This window comes from Pelodiscus sinensis, chromosome 9, assembly GCF_049634645.1.
Source record: "Pelodiscus sinensis isolate JC-2024 chromosome 9, ASM4963464v1, whole genome shotgun sequence".
NCBI lineage: Eukaryota > Metazoa > Chordata > Testudines > Trionychidae > Pelodiscus > Pelodiscus sinensis.
In genome coordinates, this window is record NC_134719.1 from 59,868,018 (window position 1) to 59,883,116 (window position 15,099).

At 46.8% G+C, this 15,099-nt stretch overlaps 2 protein-coding genes across 6 annotated transcripts in view; one reads left to right on the plus strand and one right to left on the minus strand.

Annotated features, from left to right (window-relative positions):
* ABL2 (ABL proto-oncogene 2, non-receptor tyrosine kinase) overlaps positions 1-15,099 on the plus strand; it is an 83,267-nt gene that overhangs the window by 59,880 nt on the left and 8,288 nt on the right. For all 3 annotated transcript variants that reach the window (XM_075936854.1, XM_014575449.3, XM_014575448.3), the window contains exons 4-9: positions 248-520; positions 3,181-3,265; positions 7,394-7,571; positions 12,741-12,925; positions 13,228-13,380; positions 14,484-14,573. In XM_075936854.1, coding sequence (XP_075792969.1) covers positions 248-520; positions 3,181-3,265; positions 7,394-7,571; positions 12,741-12,925; positions 13,228-13,380; positions 14,484-14,573 — 964 coding nt within the window. The remainder of the gene's footprint in view (positions 1-247; positions 521-3,180; positions 3,266-7,393; positions 7,572-12,740; positions 12,926-13,227; positions 13,381-14,483; positions 14,574-15,099) is intronic.
* TOR3A (torsin family 3 member A) overlaps positions 1-15,099 on the minus strand; it is a 52,268-nt gene that overhangs the window by 17,424 nt on the left and 19,745 nt on the right. The window contains exon 6 of one of the 3 annotated variants that reach the window (XM_075936857.1): positions 515-812. The exons of 1 other annotated variant lie outside the window; for it this stretch is intronic. In XM_075936857.1, coding sequence (XP_075792972.1) covers positions 739-812 — 74 coding nt within the window. In that variant the 3' untranslated portion in view covers positions 515-738. Of the gene's footprint in view, positions 1-514; positions 813-6,004; positions 6,412-15,099 lie in introns of those variants that run through there. One more of the 3 variants, XM_075936858.1, reaches the window with a different exon arrangement.

Genomic DNA, 15,099 nt, shown 5'->3' on the forward strand with positions numbered 1-15,099 from the left:
GGGAAGGTCATCAGAGAAGCTAATCACACCAGCAGCTGTAGTTTCCCTACTTTATTAAAATAAATCTGCTTGTACTGCAGATGTGAACCCTACCTAGTGGCTTATCTATTTCCCTATCAAAAAGAGCAAAACTGACTCTAAATTCCTCTCATTTATTTGAATGTTTTTACTGACCTTTCTTATACGATCACTGAAATCTTTCAGATAAGCTTTGGTGTTAAATGAGTTCTTGATCCTTTCTCATCAGGTGTACGTGACAGCTGAAAGCCGCTTCAGCACATTAGCAGAGTTAGTTCACCATCATTCTACAGTGGCAGATGGACTGGTGACAACCTTGCATTACCCAGCACCCAAGTGCAATAAGCCCACAGTCTATGGAGTGTCCCCGATCCATGACAAGTGGGAGATGGAACGGACGGATATCACCATGAAGCACAAACTTGGGGGAGGGCAGTATGGTGAAGTATACGTTGGTGTCTGGAAGAAATACAATCTCACGGTTGCTGTGAAAACACTAAAGGTGGGTTTAAGACCGCTAGGCCCTCACTGTTTCTTTAGAAATGTGTGTTTAGCCAGCAGAAGAGTGCAGTGTGCTCTTGGTTCTGAAACATTTGGCACCTGCTAATGCCAAATACATCAGGAAATTGAGTGGAGGAAACCCTAACTTGACTATACAGTAGTCTGTAGGGATGAAAGGTTGATAACAAACTTTATGGTCTGTGTGTGGGTTAAAAGCAATTAGAATTCCCTAGTCAAGTCTGTTGTTCTCCATGGAGACTGAGTTTCCAAGGCAGGACTATTGGAACAGCTACCTGGAAGAAGAAAACAGGTTATGGAGGCTTCTCAGAGAACAGAGAGTAAGAAAAACTACTTCTCCACCCTAATCCTGCCTCTGGAAAACTTCACAAACAACAGTGTCCCCTCGCTTCCCCTTCCCAACCTTCATTTAATTTCCAACATTGTGTAATCCAAATCTTTAGTGCTTATTGATGGTTGACTTCCAATTAAGATTCATTTAAAGATCTGGGGAATTGTAAGATTCTAGTCCCAGTAGCAGGCACAACAGAATCAAGCTTATTGGGTTCAGTGTCTGGCAGGGAATCCTGATATGCACAACAAAGGCACTTACACTGAGGGACAACAAAGCTTTCGCTGCCGTTATTAGCACAATTAGTAAAGAGACAAAAACCCCAAACCACCTCCAAAGATAATAGTACAAGTTACTGTTAATGCTTGTACCATTGCTTGCATGCATACCCACACATTTCTTTGGGGATCTGACAATGAAAGGGAAAAAAACATGCTCTGTCTTTGGCATACAAAGCAAGTTCAATAACCGCACACATACCCTCCCCCCACCCTTATACTGGGGTCTGCCCTGTAGTAGGGCTTAGGACTATATTAGAGGCTGTGCACTCATATGTTCATTTGAGTGCACAGCCTCTCTTGTCCATATTTAATTTCCTCACCCTATGGCAGGGGTGGACAGTAATTTTCACAGGGAGGCCCACTGCCTGTATTTTGGTATGTGGTCACAGGTCCCAGGAAGGCTGGGGACTACAGAGGGACAAAGAGAGTGAGACACACTGTGTGTGTAACAGATTGTGTGTGTGTGTGGTACAGAAACAGTGTGGCACAGACTGTGATTGTGTGACAGTGACAGAGTGTGCGCGCTGGCTGCTGCTGGGTAAGTTTCTGAGAGAAGCCACACTCTGTCTGAGAGGGAAAGCTGCTTTGCTGTCTCCCCCTTTCTCCACTCTGCAGAATGGAGTATGGGAGGGGAAGTGTATGGAAGAGAGAGCACACATGAGCTCTGAAATCTTAGAAACAGGACACTGCCTCTTAAGACTGGCACTCCTCTGAGTCACTCGCCATCTGTGCTTCAAACAAGAGCCGCTCCACTGTGGGTCTCCCTCTCCCCACCCCCTGCTTTGCAGAGATGGAGTACAGGGACAGGCGGACACCCTGATTTCAGCTCTCCCTCCATCCCCTGCTCTGCACAGCTAGCTGGAGAATCCTGGGAGCAGCTCAGCTGCAGGACAGAGCAACATGGAGGGAGGGGCAGCTCAACAAATGCAAGTTTGTGGTTAAGCATCTACAGTGATCCATTGTAAAATATCCAAACTGTTCCAGCAATTATCTGATATTATTATGCACAAATTCTCCCCCTCCCGCGCCCTTTAGTATGCTATTCCCAATTCCAAAACTGCCAGGCCATTTTTCTATGCTAGAGATCACTGTCCTAAATTAGCAGGGCTCGACAAACAATGTAATCTACTCGCTTGTGGCGAGTAGATTACACCCTGGAAGAGCCGGCACAGAGCGATCTGTGCATGCACAGAGCGCAGAACCGCGCAGCTGGCGAGCCCTGTAAATTAGCATAAGGGTCCGAGGCCTAATGCTAACTGCTTAAGCTAGTATCTTACAGGTACAGGTCTACAGATTCCTTGTGTTACCACTAAGTACAGTAAAATGCTAAATCTCACTCTATGCAGTAGAGTTGTAGCTGTTATCTTTCCAGGTGAGGATGCTTTGGCAGGATTTCCTTGCATAACCCATCAAAACTACTCCTTAATCAGTCAAAGGAACTGCTGATAATTGACCTCAGGGCATCTTTCCTTTCTTGAGTTCCCCCAGCCCAGTCCAGTCTGGGGCAGGGGAGCACATGAAGTCTTTGCCTCCTCCGCCCCCACCCTGCAAGTGGTGTGTGATGCCTAGAGGGAACCGCCTGGTGGGGGGAGGAGATTTTGCATGCTCCCCTGTCCCTAGGTCTCATTGGCCTGGAGGTGGGGGAGCGGCAGGGCGGCTGTGGGCTGGATCAACCAGCTTGGCAGGCCAGATCTGGCCTACGGAGGCTCTCCTGCCCACCCCTGGTCTGTATAGATCAGTCAATAGGCTGATAAAGTTGCTTGACAACACTGCAGTTGTTCGATTTGCTGAGTCAGAGGTTATGGAGTCCTTTGATTCTGATTTGTTCAAAGCCAGAGCAGCAACACGTATGATAAAGGGTGGGAAAGAATAGACATGCTATTTTGCAACACTAGTGCACTGATGAATCCAGCAGGGAGAAACAGATGCTAAAGAATTCATCTCCAGTTTCTGAGTTGGATCACCGGAATATTAAAACAGACAGAGTCATTAAGAGGGATTTGCCTTTTTTCTTTTGTCCCATTTTTCCAGGAAGATACCATGGAGGTGGAGGAGTTCTTGAAAGAAGCTGCTGTGATGAAGGAAATCAAGCATCCAAATCTGGTGCAATTATTAGGTGAGTGAAGGAGCTTGATATCTCTCCTGTGCTTAGCATCTTTGTTTCTACTGAAATTGAATCTTTGTTTAAAAACAGAGACAGCTTTCACATTGCTGACCTGCATTACTCTGTTCGCTATTTTTGCAGTCTGGCTCTAGTGTGGGTTTAAGCTAACAATACGTCCACAGTGTATGCTTGTGGCAGTGGCATTCAGACTTGGTCTAACTGATGGCCATTTTGACAATTTGACACCCCAAATTTTAATCCAATACATTAAAAGAGAACAGTGATCTCTATTGACAGAGTCCAGTAAGCAATGCTGGATGGGTGCTTGGATCAAACTCCATACTGAGATCTGTCACTTCTTTTGATGGTGGCCTCACCTTTGTGCTGCATGTACTATTGGGGCACTAGTGCTTTAGCCATATAGGGTATGTTTGACAATGTACATATTAAACTTGGCACACCCACACTCTGTCTCTGGCCAGTGAAACCTGAACGGGCATTTTATACAACTCTGTGTCTATAGCATCCAGTGAGATTACATCTTGACTACTGCCATGCTAATGGACAGACTACTCTTTCAGTTTGTCAGAACAACATTACAAAATGTTACTTACCTGGCCTTGGGGTTTTGTTGGTGGTGGGTTTTTTTTTAATTTGTGCAAAAGCCAAAAATACAAAGACAGTTAAAGTAATACTGTTATCACTGCCCTGAGAGACTGAGGGTGCATTTGCACATCTTATTTTGAAATTATTTCGAAGTAGCTTATTTTGAAATTTGGTGTGTCTACACAGTGCCAAATTTTGAAATAACACGCTATTTTGAGCCATCACTTATCCCTCATGCAATGAGGTTTACTGGGATAATGAAATAGCATGCCTGTTATTTCAAAATATATTTTAAAAAACTGCACGGCTTGTGTAGACACGGGGTAGCTATTTTGGGATACCTCTGGTATCTCAAAAAATTCACACAGTGTAGACGTACCCAGAGTCATATCTAAAGGCAAATATGATGGTCTCATTCACACAAGACAATGTCATAGTCTTTGCACAGATACTTATATGAACAAAAAGACATTTATTGAAATAGCCCCACTGAATAGGTTAAATGTGTGTATAACAAATAACAGTACTAAGCAACCAAATCTCTTCTGCTGTGAGAGGAATAATATGCATATCATCAAATAAATTCAAACCCAGAGGTCAATACACTAATATTTAACAGAGAACTGCAGTGGAGAGGCAAAACAGAGAGCAACACGTGAGTGGGAGAAATATGCAGGCTTTGCAGCTTGGCCATACCCCAGTTCTGCCACTGGCATCTGCGTGGTATGGTTATTACTGCTACATAGTTAGCATAGCTGTTAATTCTGTACAAGGAAAGAGTCTCCATAGACATTAGATCCCAAATCTTCACCAGCGTATAGTCCCATCTGCTGCTCCCCCTGGACTGTAACTACTTTCAGGAGCCAAGTTGTCAGCTAAGACTAGGGTGAAAGGAAATAATGCTGGGAATGTGAACAACTCCAGTAATCTTAATCACTCTGTACCCATTATCAAGCAGAGACACATGGGATGTCTCGGCCCAGCCCTGCCTACTAGCAGGACGAGAGTACAGTGTATATAGACTTGTGTTTTTTGGGGTGCCTCTTCTGACGCATGTTGGGAGTATGATGTTTCTGAGTGAGAGAGAGCCAGAATGATAAACCGTAAAAGGGAGTTACGAGGGGGTAAGACCTGTTTATAGGATAATTGACACCAATATCATGTTTCGCTTTGTCATCAATACATACTTTGCACACAGCTGCATTAAATGTGCAAGTTATCAAAGGAGTGTGAGTGAATTAAATGAGTAGTTGATTAGTCACCTACCCAATAATCCTAGGCTACTTGCATCCTCCTCCTCCCCCGCCTCTATATTAGAGGCAGCAGGGTGGGGGGAAGGGAAGCAAGAGCTGGTGCTGGGGGCAGCTGGCTTAAAAGCTGGTTCCCTGCAGTGTCACTACCACCATCACCACCACCCTCCCGCTCTGCTGTCTCTATCAGAGGCAGCAGTGTGGGGTGTGGTTGGTGATGGGGCACGCTGCTTCAGCAGTAGCCCGTCTGCAACGGCCAGGGCTGGCCATGAACAGGGGCTGCTCCGGTAGCAGCCTCCGGTAGCAGCCCCTGGTTGCAGAGAGTCCCAGCTCTTTGCTGGGACCCCCTGTGGACAGGGGGCTGCTGGATCTGGCACAAGTCGAGACAGAGGAAGCCTCGCTCAGTCTCAATTCTTGCTGGGTCCAGGAGCTGCCTGCATGCCCGGCTCTTACTAAATTTAAACTGCAGAACTGCAGTGGGGGTAGCTCCTTCTAAGTGCCTTCTCTTAGGGTATGTCTACACTACCCTGCTAGTTCGAACTAGCGGGGGTAATGTAGTCATCCGCAGTTGCAAATGAAGCCCGGGATTTGAATTTCCCAGGCTTCATTTGCATGAAGCCGGCCGGCGCCATTTTTAAATGCCGGCTAGTTCGGACCCCGTGCCGCACGGCTAGAAGCCTAATCCGTGTCTAGAAGCCTAATCCGAACTAGCTAGTCCGTGCCGCGTGTAGCCGCGCGGCACGGGGTCCGAACTAGCCGGCATTTAAAAATGGCGCTGGCCGGCTTCATGCAAATGAAGCCTGGGAAATTCAAATCCCGGGCTTCATTTGCAACTGCGGATGACTACATTACCCCCGCTAGTTCGAACTAGGGTGGTAGTGTAGACATACCCTTATTGACTAATCGTGTAGTGATACAATTTGTATTGATTACACTATTACCCAGTTACCTGCCTCTTAACATCCTTAGTGTGAATGAGTCCCAATCTACAAGCAGGCTGTATCGTGGTAGTGGCTTACATTGTTTGTGACAATCTAACTTGTAGATTTACCCAGCTGACTTACCTGGTAATGGCTGGTTCAGGGGGGAGTTCTGATCAGCTCTCTTGAGTTTGAGGGTGAGAAATAGATCAAAATCCTGGGATTCCAAACATCTCTTCTTCCACTCAGTCTCACAGCGATGCAAGGGTACAGCTTTCTTATACATATTCTATTGGCTTGTTAGTACATTGGTACTAAGACGGTATGTAGAGTGGCACTGAATGTGTATTTTGCTTCATGTATCTCAGTTTGTTACACCGCACTAGAAAATAAAACATTCAACAAAAAAACATTTTGGCAGTGTCTCCACTACCAGGTTTTTGTACAAAAACCGGCAGAACATCCACACCTCAAGTGTGTTTTTGCACAAGTAAATCGGCAGAACAGAGGGCTTTCGCTGGTAGAGTTATTCCTCTCCCCACAAGGAATAACTCCTTTTTGCACTACAGCTCTTGCACAGAAAGGCAAGTGTGGACGCTTCGGAGGGTTTTTTGTGCAAGAAACCCCTATGGGAAAAAGCACAGGTACTCTGATGGCCATTCTGCGAATGGCCATCAGAGCTTTCTTGTGCAAGAGTGTCCATGCAGTGTGGATGCTCTCCTGGGCGAAAGCGCATCTTTTTTGCGATGCGCTTTAAGGTCTGGATGCACTTTTGTGCAAGAAGTTTTTGCACAAGAACTCTTCCGCAAAAGGCTTCTTGCGCAAAACCCCTGCAGTGTAGACAAAGCCTGTGAGTACTACAGATAGGAGGGGATTACATTACCCTGGTAGAAAACGCAGTAAATGGATTTCAGATCCTTCAAGAGTCCTGGGCTGTGTCTAGACTGGCAAGTTTTTCTGCAAAAGCATGTGCTTTTGCGGAAAATCTTGCCAGCTGTCTACACTGGCCGCTTGAATTTCCGCAAGAACGCTGACTTCCTACTGTCTGAAATCAGTGCTTCTTGCGGAAATACTATGCTGTTCCCGTTCAGGCAAAAGTCCTTTTGCACAAAGCTTTTGCGCAAAAGGGCCAGTGTAGACAGATCAGATTCGTTTTGCGCAAAAAATCCCCGATCGCGAAAATGGCGATCGGGGCTTTTTTGCGGAAAAGCGTGTCTAGATTGGCACGGACGCTTTTCTGCAAAAAGTGCTTTTGCGGAAAAGCGTCAGTGCCAATCTAGATGCTCTTTTCCGTAGCCCTGGTGAACTAGGGCTGAGGTAATAGTTACTTAAATGTTAATGTTGCCTCTTTCTCTCATGGCTAGGTGTGTGCACCCTGGAGCCACCCTTTTATATTGTGACGGAATATATGCCATATGGGAACCTGCTGGACTACCTACGAGAATGCAACCGAGAGGAGGTGAGCGCTGTCGTGCTGCTCTACATGGCCACGCAGATCTCCTCTGCTATGGAGTACTTGGAGAAGAAGAACTTCATCCATAGGTAGGTAGCATGCTGTGTCACAAACCCACATGGCAGTGAAGGGGGAAGGGATATTGCCATTTTTTGCAAGTTTCATGGGCTTGTGTCAGCCGACGGTCAGGGCAGTGAGTCCCTTATGGCCGGCTGAAGTTCTTTTAAATTGTGCTTGGTTCTGTTACAGCAACTGAAGGAGTCAGGATAAAGCTTAAACAGTTACTATTTTATTGTTACAGGGTAAACTTAGTTGTTAAATGCTACTGCTATGTTACAGATAACACAGCCACTACAAAGGACAGGACAGAAATTACACTAATAAGTCACTTACAGGTACCATGAAACCCTTTTGGTTCTCTGAGCTCTTATTAAATGCATGCAAAATAGACACATAGCAGGTATATATTCTCACCCCTGCGTTCCAGACTTGGCGTGGCCAGCGTCTTTCTCTCAATCCCTCGGGAAGAAGTAGGGCGAGGCTGGGCGTCCCACAGACCTCGGGAGACAATCAATACCTGCCATCAGGTATAGATGATTGGAGCTCAAATGGGGTGGGCTGCTGAACCTCTTTTATACCCCTTGGGTCATGTAGGCTTCTTCCTGGGCTCAAGTGGCCAATGAGGAAAAATAGCTTTGAACACCAAGTTTCCCACGAAGGGTGCAAAGCATAATTTACACCTGGGAAAATGCAGACAATGGGCACCTCTGGTATGTGATGGGCGAAGATTCCTCTCCTGGGACAGTGCAGGCGTGTCAATTACTGGTACTAGCCATCAGGGCGACGGGAGGCCCCGGGTCATCAGCTAGCCCATTTATTGTCTGGTTTCTGTTTATGGTAGAGTCAGGGACAGGCAGCACACCTGCGTTCCCAGGGCATCAAAGGCTGACTGCCTTTCTCTTGCTCTCGGGGGGGGGGGGAACAAGATGGGGTTCGTGGAAAAACAAGATGGGGTGTGTGTCTGGCTACAGCTTGGAAGTGGGATTTCAAGTGAGGTCTCCTACAAGCTCTTTGAAAGACATGGGGAACCAGAGTCACCTGTTCAGGTCTGGTCTAATTTAGTAATGAAAGGACACGGGCGCAGTGAGTTAATTTCATCCCATTCTCAATGGGCATGTGTCCCTCCTCACAATAGCCATTGATGTTAGCAGCCTAAACAGAGGCCCAGCATAGAATGAACCATGGGCACACCTTCCTAGTGGTGGTGCTGAAGTTTCCTTGTTCAGAGTGGTTTGTTTCAGTGTGTTCAGTTGCTAATTCAATTAAAATTACTCTGTCCTTTGAAAATGTAGTGGCATAATGGCAGCGCAGTAGAAGGGTCAGGCAAAAATACATTTGCTCCCACTCATCCTGGTGTGGATATGAGTGAGTGACTAATAGATACTTTAGGCCCTTTCAGCATCAGTCTCATGGTAAGGAGTGCATATATATTGGGCACTTATTTTTATTTAAAATAATAATTGGCTCCTGTGGCCAGGCCTTTTGTAATCACATAATACTATTGTTGTCACCCTGTCCTTCATAAGTTACATTCCCTGAGACAGAGTCCATGGCTTGTACCATGCATTGTGCCTCATACACTTTGGGGAACTTGCCATTTTGCCTCTCCCCTCAAGAGCACCTTCCCATGTCTAGGTTCAGTGTTGCAGTGCATTTTTCAATCTAACTCCCCCTGTAGTAATTCTGGTGCCATCAGTGTCTGTCATTGTATGGGCCTAGCCTTCCAGAGTTAACAGAAAAGTCTCAGAGGAAACCCCAAAGCTGAGTCACTTTTAAGCTCTGTCCTCAGTCGGGGGGCCATGATTACGGTTCCCTCTAAGATTTTCAGTCCTTGGGCAGGTTGAACTTTCTTTTGGGCGTGCTGAAATTTCTTATGTGCAACACCAATATTGAGGTGTTGTGTGCAAGGCACCCACCAGTACAAACAAAAACCATAGATATAAATATATATTTAGAAGTAGAAGAAAATATATTAAAATAAGAGATTAATTGACAAGGAGCAATACTTGTAATTATTTAATATACAATCAAATAAAAAGAAAACTAACACCACCCTTGGCTTCAGAATTAGGTTGTGCCCACGAAAGCTCATGATACTATTTGCAGGGCTTGACAAATAATGCAATCTACTTGCCCGTGGCGAGTAGATTGCAACCCGGAAGAGCCGGGTTCCGGCGATCTGCGCATGTGCAGAATGATCTGTGCATGCACAGATCGCCGGACAGCGTGGCTGGTGAGCGGGGCTCGCCGCGGTTCGGCAAGCCCTGACTATTTGTATATTTTTGTTAATCTAAGTTGCTGCAGGACCATTATTGCTTAAGTTTTTTAGTTACAGACTAACATGGCTACCCCTCTGAGACCTTAGAGTACATGTAGCATCATCCTTTCTAACAGACAGATGCGTGTTTCAAAGACCTGGCAAATAAGGTTTCATCCTACAAAACAGCCAGCATCACACCTAGTACTTGCTGCTTCTGACTCATAAGAGCCAGAACTCTACCAGATGGCAAAGTTCTGGCCTTAATGCAATACAGTTAATCATGTTTGAATTAGTAACACAGAATTTTAAAAAATCATTAAGACCAGAGTTTTAGAAATCTGCAACACTCAAAAAATTCTGATAAAAGAATCTTTTTCTTTCTTACCTTAAGCCATTAACACAGGGGTGGGCAATAATTTGATGGGGGCCACTCCCAAGAATTTGGTGAGTGGTCAAGAGCTGCACTCTTCCTTTATATTAATGGAGGTGGTCTGGGGATCTGGGATGCAGGTTGGGTGCAGAAGGGAGCTTGGGGTAAGGGACTGGGATTTGGGATCTGGGAGGGAGTTTGGGTGAAGCGAGGGATTGTGACCTGGGGCAATGGACTGGGGCGAGGAGGAGAGGGTGCAGGGCCTGGGAGGGGGTTGTGACCTGGGCCAGGAGTACAAGAAGGGGGTGCAGGGATTTGGGCTGTGAGTAGGGATAGAGGACTGGGGTGCAAGGTCTAAGAGGGGGTTGTGATCTGAGGAGGGGATGCAGTGTCTGGGTAGGTGTACGGGGGCTGGAGAGGGGGCAGAAGGTTTAGGTTACATGGAGTAGGGGGGCAGAGGGTCGGGGTGCCTTACCTGGCTCCCAGCCAGCAGCCCAGCAGGTTCTTTAGCCAGGGTCCTGCCTTCCAGCCCCTGTACACACTCAGGAGAGTATTTTTATTTCTCAGAACTGAATGCTGTGAGCCTGGGGGATAAGGGAGAAGGGGCACTTGACATGCTGCCTGTCCTACAAATAGGCAGCTGCTATTGGTCAAAACTGGCCAATGGGAGCTACTAGGGGTGAGGGCAACATGAGAAACCTGCCTCCCTTCCTTCCAGACTCTCAGCGTTGAGAAACACACACGTTTCCAGCTTTCCTGAATGCCGAGTGCGTGCAGGGCAGGCAGGGAGCCGGCCAAAGCTTTCATGGCCAGATCCGGCCTGTGGATCATCTTTTGTGTAGGTCTGGAGTAGAGGCTGGAGCCAGCGTCTCCATTTTTAGCAGGCAGCTCTGCCCTGCTCCTGCTTCCCCAGCCAATCAGCTGAGCTCCCTGTGCAGGCAGGAAGCTCTGAACCTCTTCCTGGGGCTCAGAATAGGGTTGTGCGCCCACGCAGGCACACTGCTTACATGGAACCTTGGCTGATACCTGGCCTCTTCTCCTTCTCCTTCTGCTTCCTGTGACTTGGCCACTTGGTCTGCGAAGGAGTAGGGGAAACTAGGCCCACTCTCCTTTCGAGGTTGTGGCTAAGGACGGCTCCTTCAGTCCCTATGCCATATTCCCTGGACTGCTCCTACCTTTTGCTCAGCTTGTCACAATCTGTCAGGCCTCTAGATTCTCCTGTCACTGCTCGGGATTATAGAATCATAGGACTGAAAGGGACCCAAGGTCTTCTAGTCCAGTCCCCTGTACTCCAGGCAGGGCCAAGTATTATCTAGACCATCCCTGACAGGTGTTTCTCACCTCCTCTTAAAAACCTCCAATGACAGAGATTGCACAACTTCCCTACACAATTTATTCCAGTGCTTAACCACCAACAGGAAGGCTTTTTTCTAACTTCCAACCTAAACTGCCCTTGCTGCAGTTTAAACCCATTGCTGCTTGTTCTGTCCTCAGAGGTTAATGAGAATAATTTTTCTTCCGCCTCGTAACACCCTTTTATATAATTGAAAACTGTTACATTCACCCTCAGTCTTCTCTTCTCCAGACTAAACAAACCCAGTTTTTTCAAACTTCTCTCATAGGTCATGTCTTCTCTCTCTAATTAATTTTTGTTGCTTTCTTCTGGACTTTCTCCAGTTGGTACACATTTTTTTCTCACGTGTGGTACCCAAAACTAGACACAAAACAGCAGTTGAAGCATAATCGGCACAGAATAATGGTTCTTTGGCAGCTACAGTGATACCCCCTTGAATCTGCTCATAGCATCTAGGCTGTGGCAAGGAACTCCTCTATCTTTTGCCTGGGTCTTAGTCAATCTTTCCCCTTCAGCCTTGTCTCTATAGAGTTATAATACCACCCTAGGCCTCTTTGACTCAGGTTAGCCAGTCCTACCTTCCCTGAAGCAGGATCGCCCTCTCTGGAGCTAGGGTTATCTCCTAGCTTTAGGCTAATCAGTCTTGCCTTCCTTTAAGCAGGCATTCCCTCCCCAGCACTTTCTCTGGAGCAGGAGTTGTGACTTGAAACAGCTGCAAGGCTTTTGCTAATTTCCTTCAGCTGAACACTCTTCCACACTTCACAGCCTTCCACTCCCATGGGTCCCGCCTTCTCCTGCCAGCGCATGTTCCTTCCCAGTTGGGCGAGTGAGAGGGAAGCCTCACCTAACCATCTCTGCAAGGTTTCAATCCCTTGAAAGCACGAGGTCCAGATTCCTTCCCCCAAGCACCATTGCTTCCAAAGATCCCCAGGTTTCTATATGCATCTGCTGGACCCTCCCAGACCCCTAAAGGGATAGGTAGTGGAGTGGCCAGTTGACCACTAGGTGCTGGTAGTGTCAGTGGCAGACTGCTGAAGGCTACAATTAGTATACGTTAGACAAACTGCAGACTGTAAAATTATTACAAATAAATTGTGCCTGTGGCCCGGCAGTCGGTGCGCAAAGACCTTTTAAAGCCCATTCCACACGTGTGTTGGGATCAAGAGTTCTGAATGTTTACACCTCTGCCACTGCATCTCTTCTCCCTCACACAGGGACCTGGCGGCCCGGAACTGCTTGGTGGGAGAAAACCATGTGGTGAAAGTGGCTGACTTCGGCTTAAGTCGACTGATGACTGGAGATACCTACACAGCTCATGCTGGAGCCAAGTTTCCTATCAAGTGGACAGCACCCGAGAGCCTGGCCTATAACACCTTCTCCATTAAATCAGATGTGTGGGGTAAGAAGGAAAGGACTCCCCATATGCAAAGCCCTCTGCTATGTGAGCCCGGGTAGCGGGCACCTTTGATTCCTTAGGCTGCTGTGAGAGGGATGTGCTGTGATACCAGGCTAGGGCACTACTCCAAAACGCAGCAATACTTTTAGCATGCTAAACTCTCCCTCCACCTTCCCCACAGGCTGTCCTGAAAAGTACCTTCAGAGGAGAGAGTGCTTTGTCACAGTAGAAAGCGCAGTAGCATTCAGACAATGGAAGAGAAGAGACAGATTGATAATCATGGCCTATTTTTCCTCTTTTTGCAGCCTTTGGGGTGCTCTTATGGGAAATTGCCACTTACGGGATGTCACCATACCCAGGTATTGACCTCTCACAGGTGTACGATTTGCTGGAGAAGGGATATCGGATGGAACAGCCAGAGGGGTGCCCTCCAAAGGTTTATGAACTGATGAGGGCATGTGAGTATTTCCTTTCACTTTCGATTTGGCAGCAAAATAGGAGATTCTGGGTAGATGGAGGGTGTCTATAATAGGCTGTGGAGTCTGCCACTCCAAATCAGCTGGCTTAAAAACTTTCACCATCCACCAGATGGGTGTGTGCTTGACTGTGTGAAATGAGTGTGATGGTGTCAAGCCAGGGTCTGAGTGTGCACATGTCCACTTCAGAAAATCACCATTACTACTGTTACTAGATGGCGCCTTTGGAAATGTCAGCAGAGGCTGAGGCCCACGTAGCTCCTGCCGACTGAATTATACTAGCCCTTCGTAAGTGGCAGCTCTCTCTTCCTTGGGGGCTGTATCTGCTGGCTAGTGGTGGCCTGGGTCTTCCTGTGACTGGCCATGCGGGTAGTCCGCCACAAAAAGCCAGGGAATTAGCACAAGCTGAGTTAGTACAAAAGGGAGCAGAATGCCTCTCACAGGACATCAGGCCTTCACTCCCCTGCGGGAGGGATCTTCAGGCAGTTGTTTTCAGGAAAGATCTTGCCTTGCTGTAGCCACTTCTGCAGGAGGGAACATTGGAAGGCCTGTCCTCTTCCCTGGTCTCCCCATAAGTGAGCTCTTCTGCTCCCCTTTGAACTTCTCTTGCAGGTGTGGTAGGCTAAGGCTGGCAACTCCTTAACCCTTCGTTGCCCTACGTGGGGTTATAGACCCCACTATAGGCCCCCAGCAATGTTTAAAAATATCAGTGGTTCATTGCTGAACGTTTGTACTGCTGGGGCTATCAATACTTCTTCTGTAGCTGGATAAGAGTTCAGTCTCCAGGGCTGAGGTAGCGAACAAGGAAAAACTCCCTTTGAATGTAAAAAAAAAAAAAAAGTTTGGAAAAACTTATGTCAGTGACATGGTGCTGGGCTTAAATCAAATGATGTAATTCCTGACCTATCAACACCACACCAGTGCTTTACTTAGGACCTATTCCACAGCCAGTGTAGCAATAGGATCGTACAGTCCATCAGCAGTTATTTAGTAGGTTGGAGGCTTTTCTTCCTTTTTTCAGTGAGAATACTAGATTTTCCACTCTTCCTGTGAACTGAGAGCTTTCCCGTTTTCTCGTGCTGCAGGCTGGAAGTGGAATCCCACAGACCGACCATCCTTTGCTGAGACCCATCAAGCCTTTGAAACAATGTTCCATGACTCCAGCATCTCTGAAGGCAAGTACCCATGCTGCTGTGCTTGAAATGTTGGGAGTGGAGTTTCACCTCCAGGGCACTGTTTCGCTGAGGCAGGTTGATCACACCTCTATTGGTGTTCACCTTGCTAGAGGCCACTGGACTGTATTCTGCTAATGTGCAAACTTGTGTTCATATTCATTGCAATGAGATTAGATACACTGTAGAAATACTTCCAGGGAAACAAAAGTAATTCATTCAGTTATAAATAGGAGAGATTTTTAGAAAAAATAAAACTCTTCTTCCATTGCAGACCTAAGTCTGACTACCATCCAGGGGCCCAAGGGAGGAAGGTGGGTGTGAAACATGTAGGGTTTATATTTTTTACTTCAGAAATTGTGTGAATATAAATACAAAATTTTCACAAAATAGTCTGTTTTAGTCTCTGAAATCAGATTTTCCTAATGTGCCATTACCAGCAACACATGGATGCAATAATCCCCTGGACATAGCTAGAAAATAAATCTTAGGGCTACTGTGCGCTAGAACTGCTACAGTAGGGCAGCTG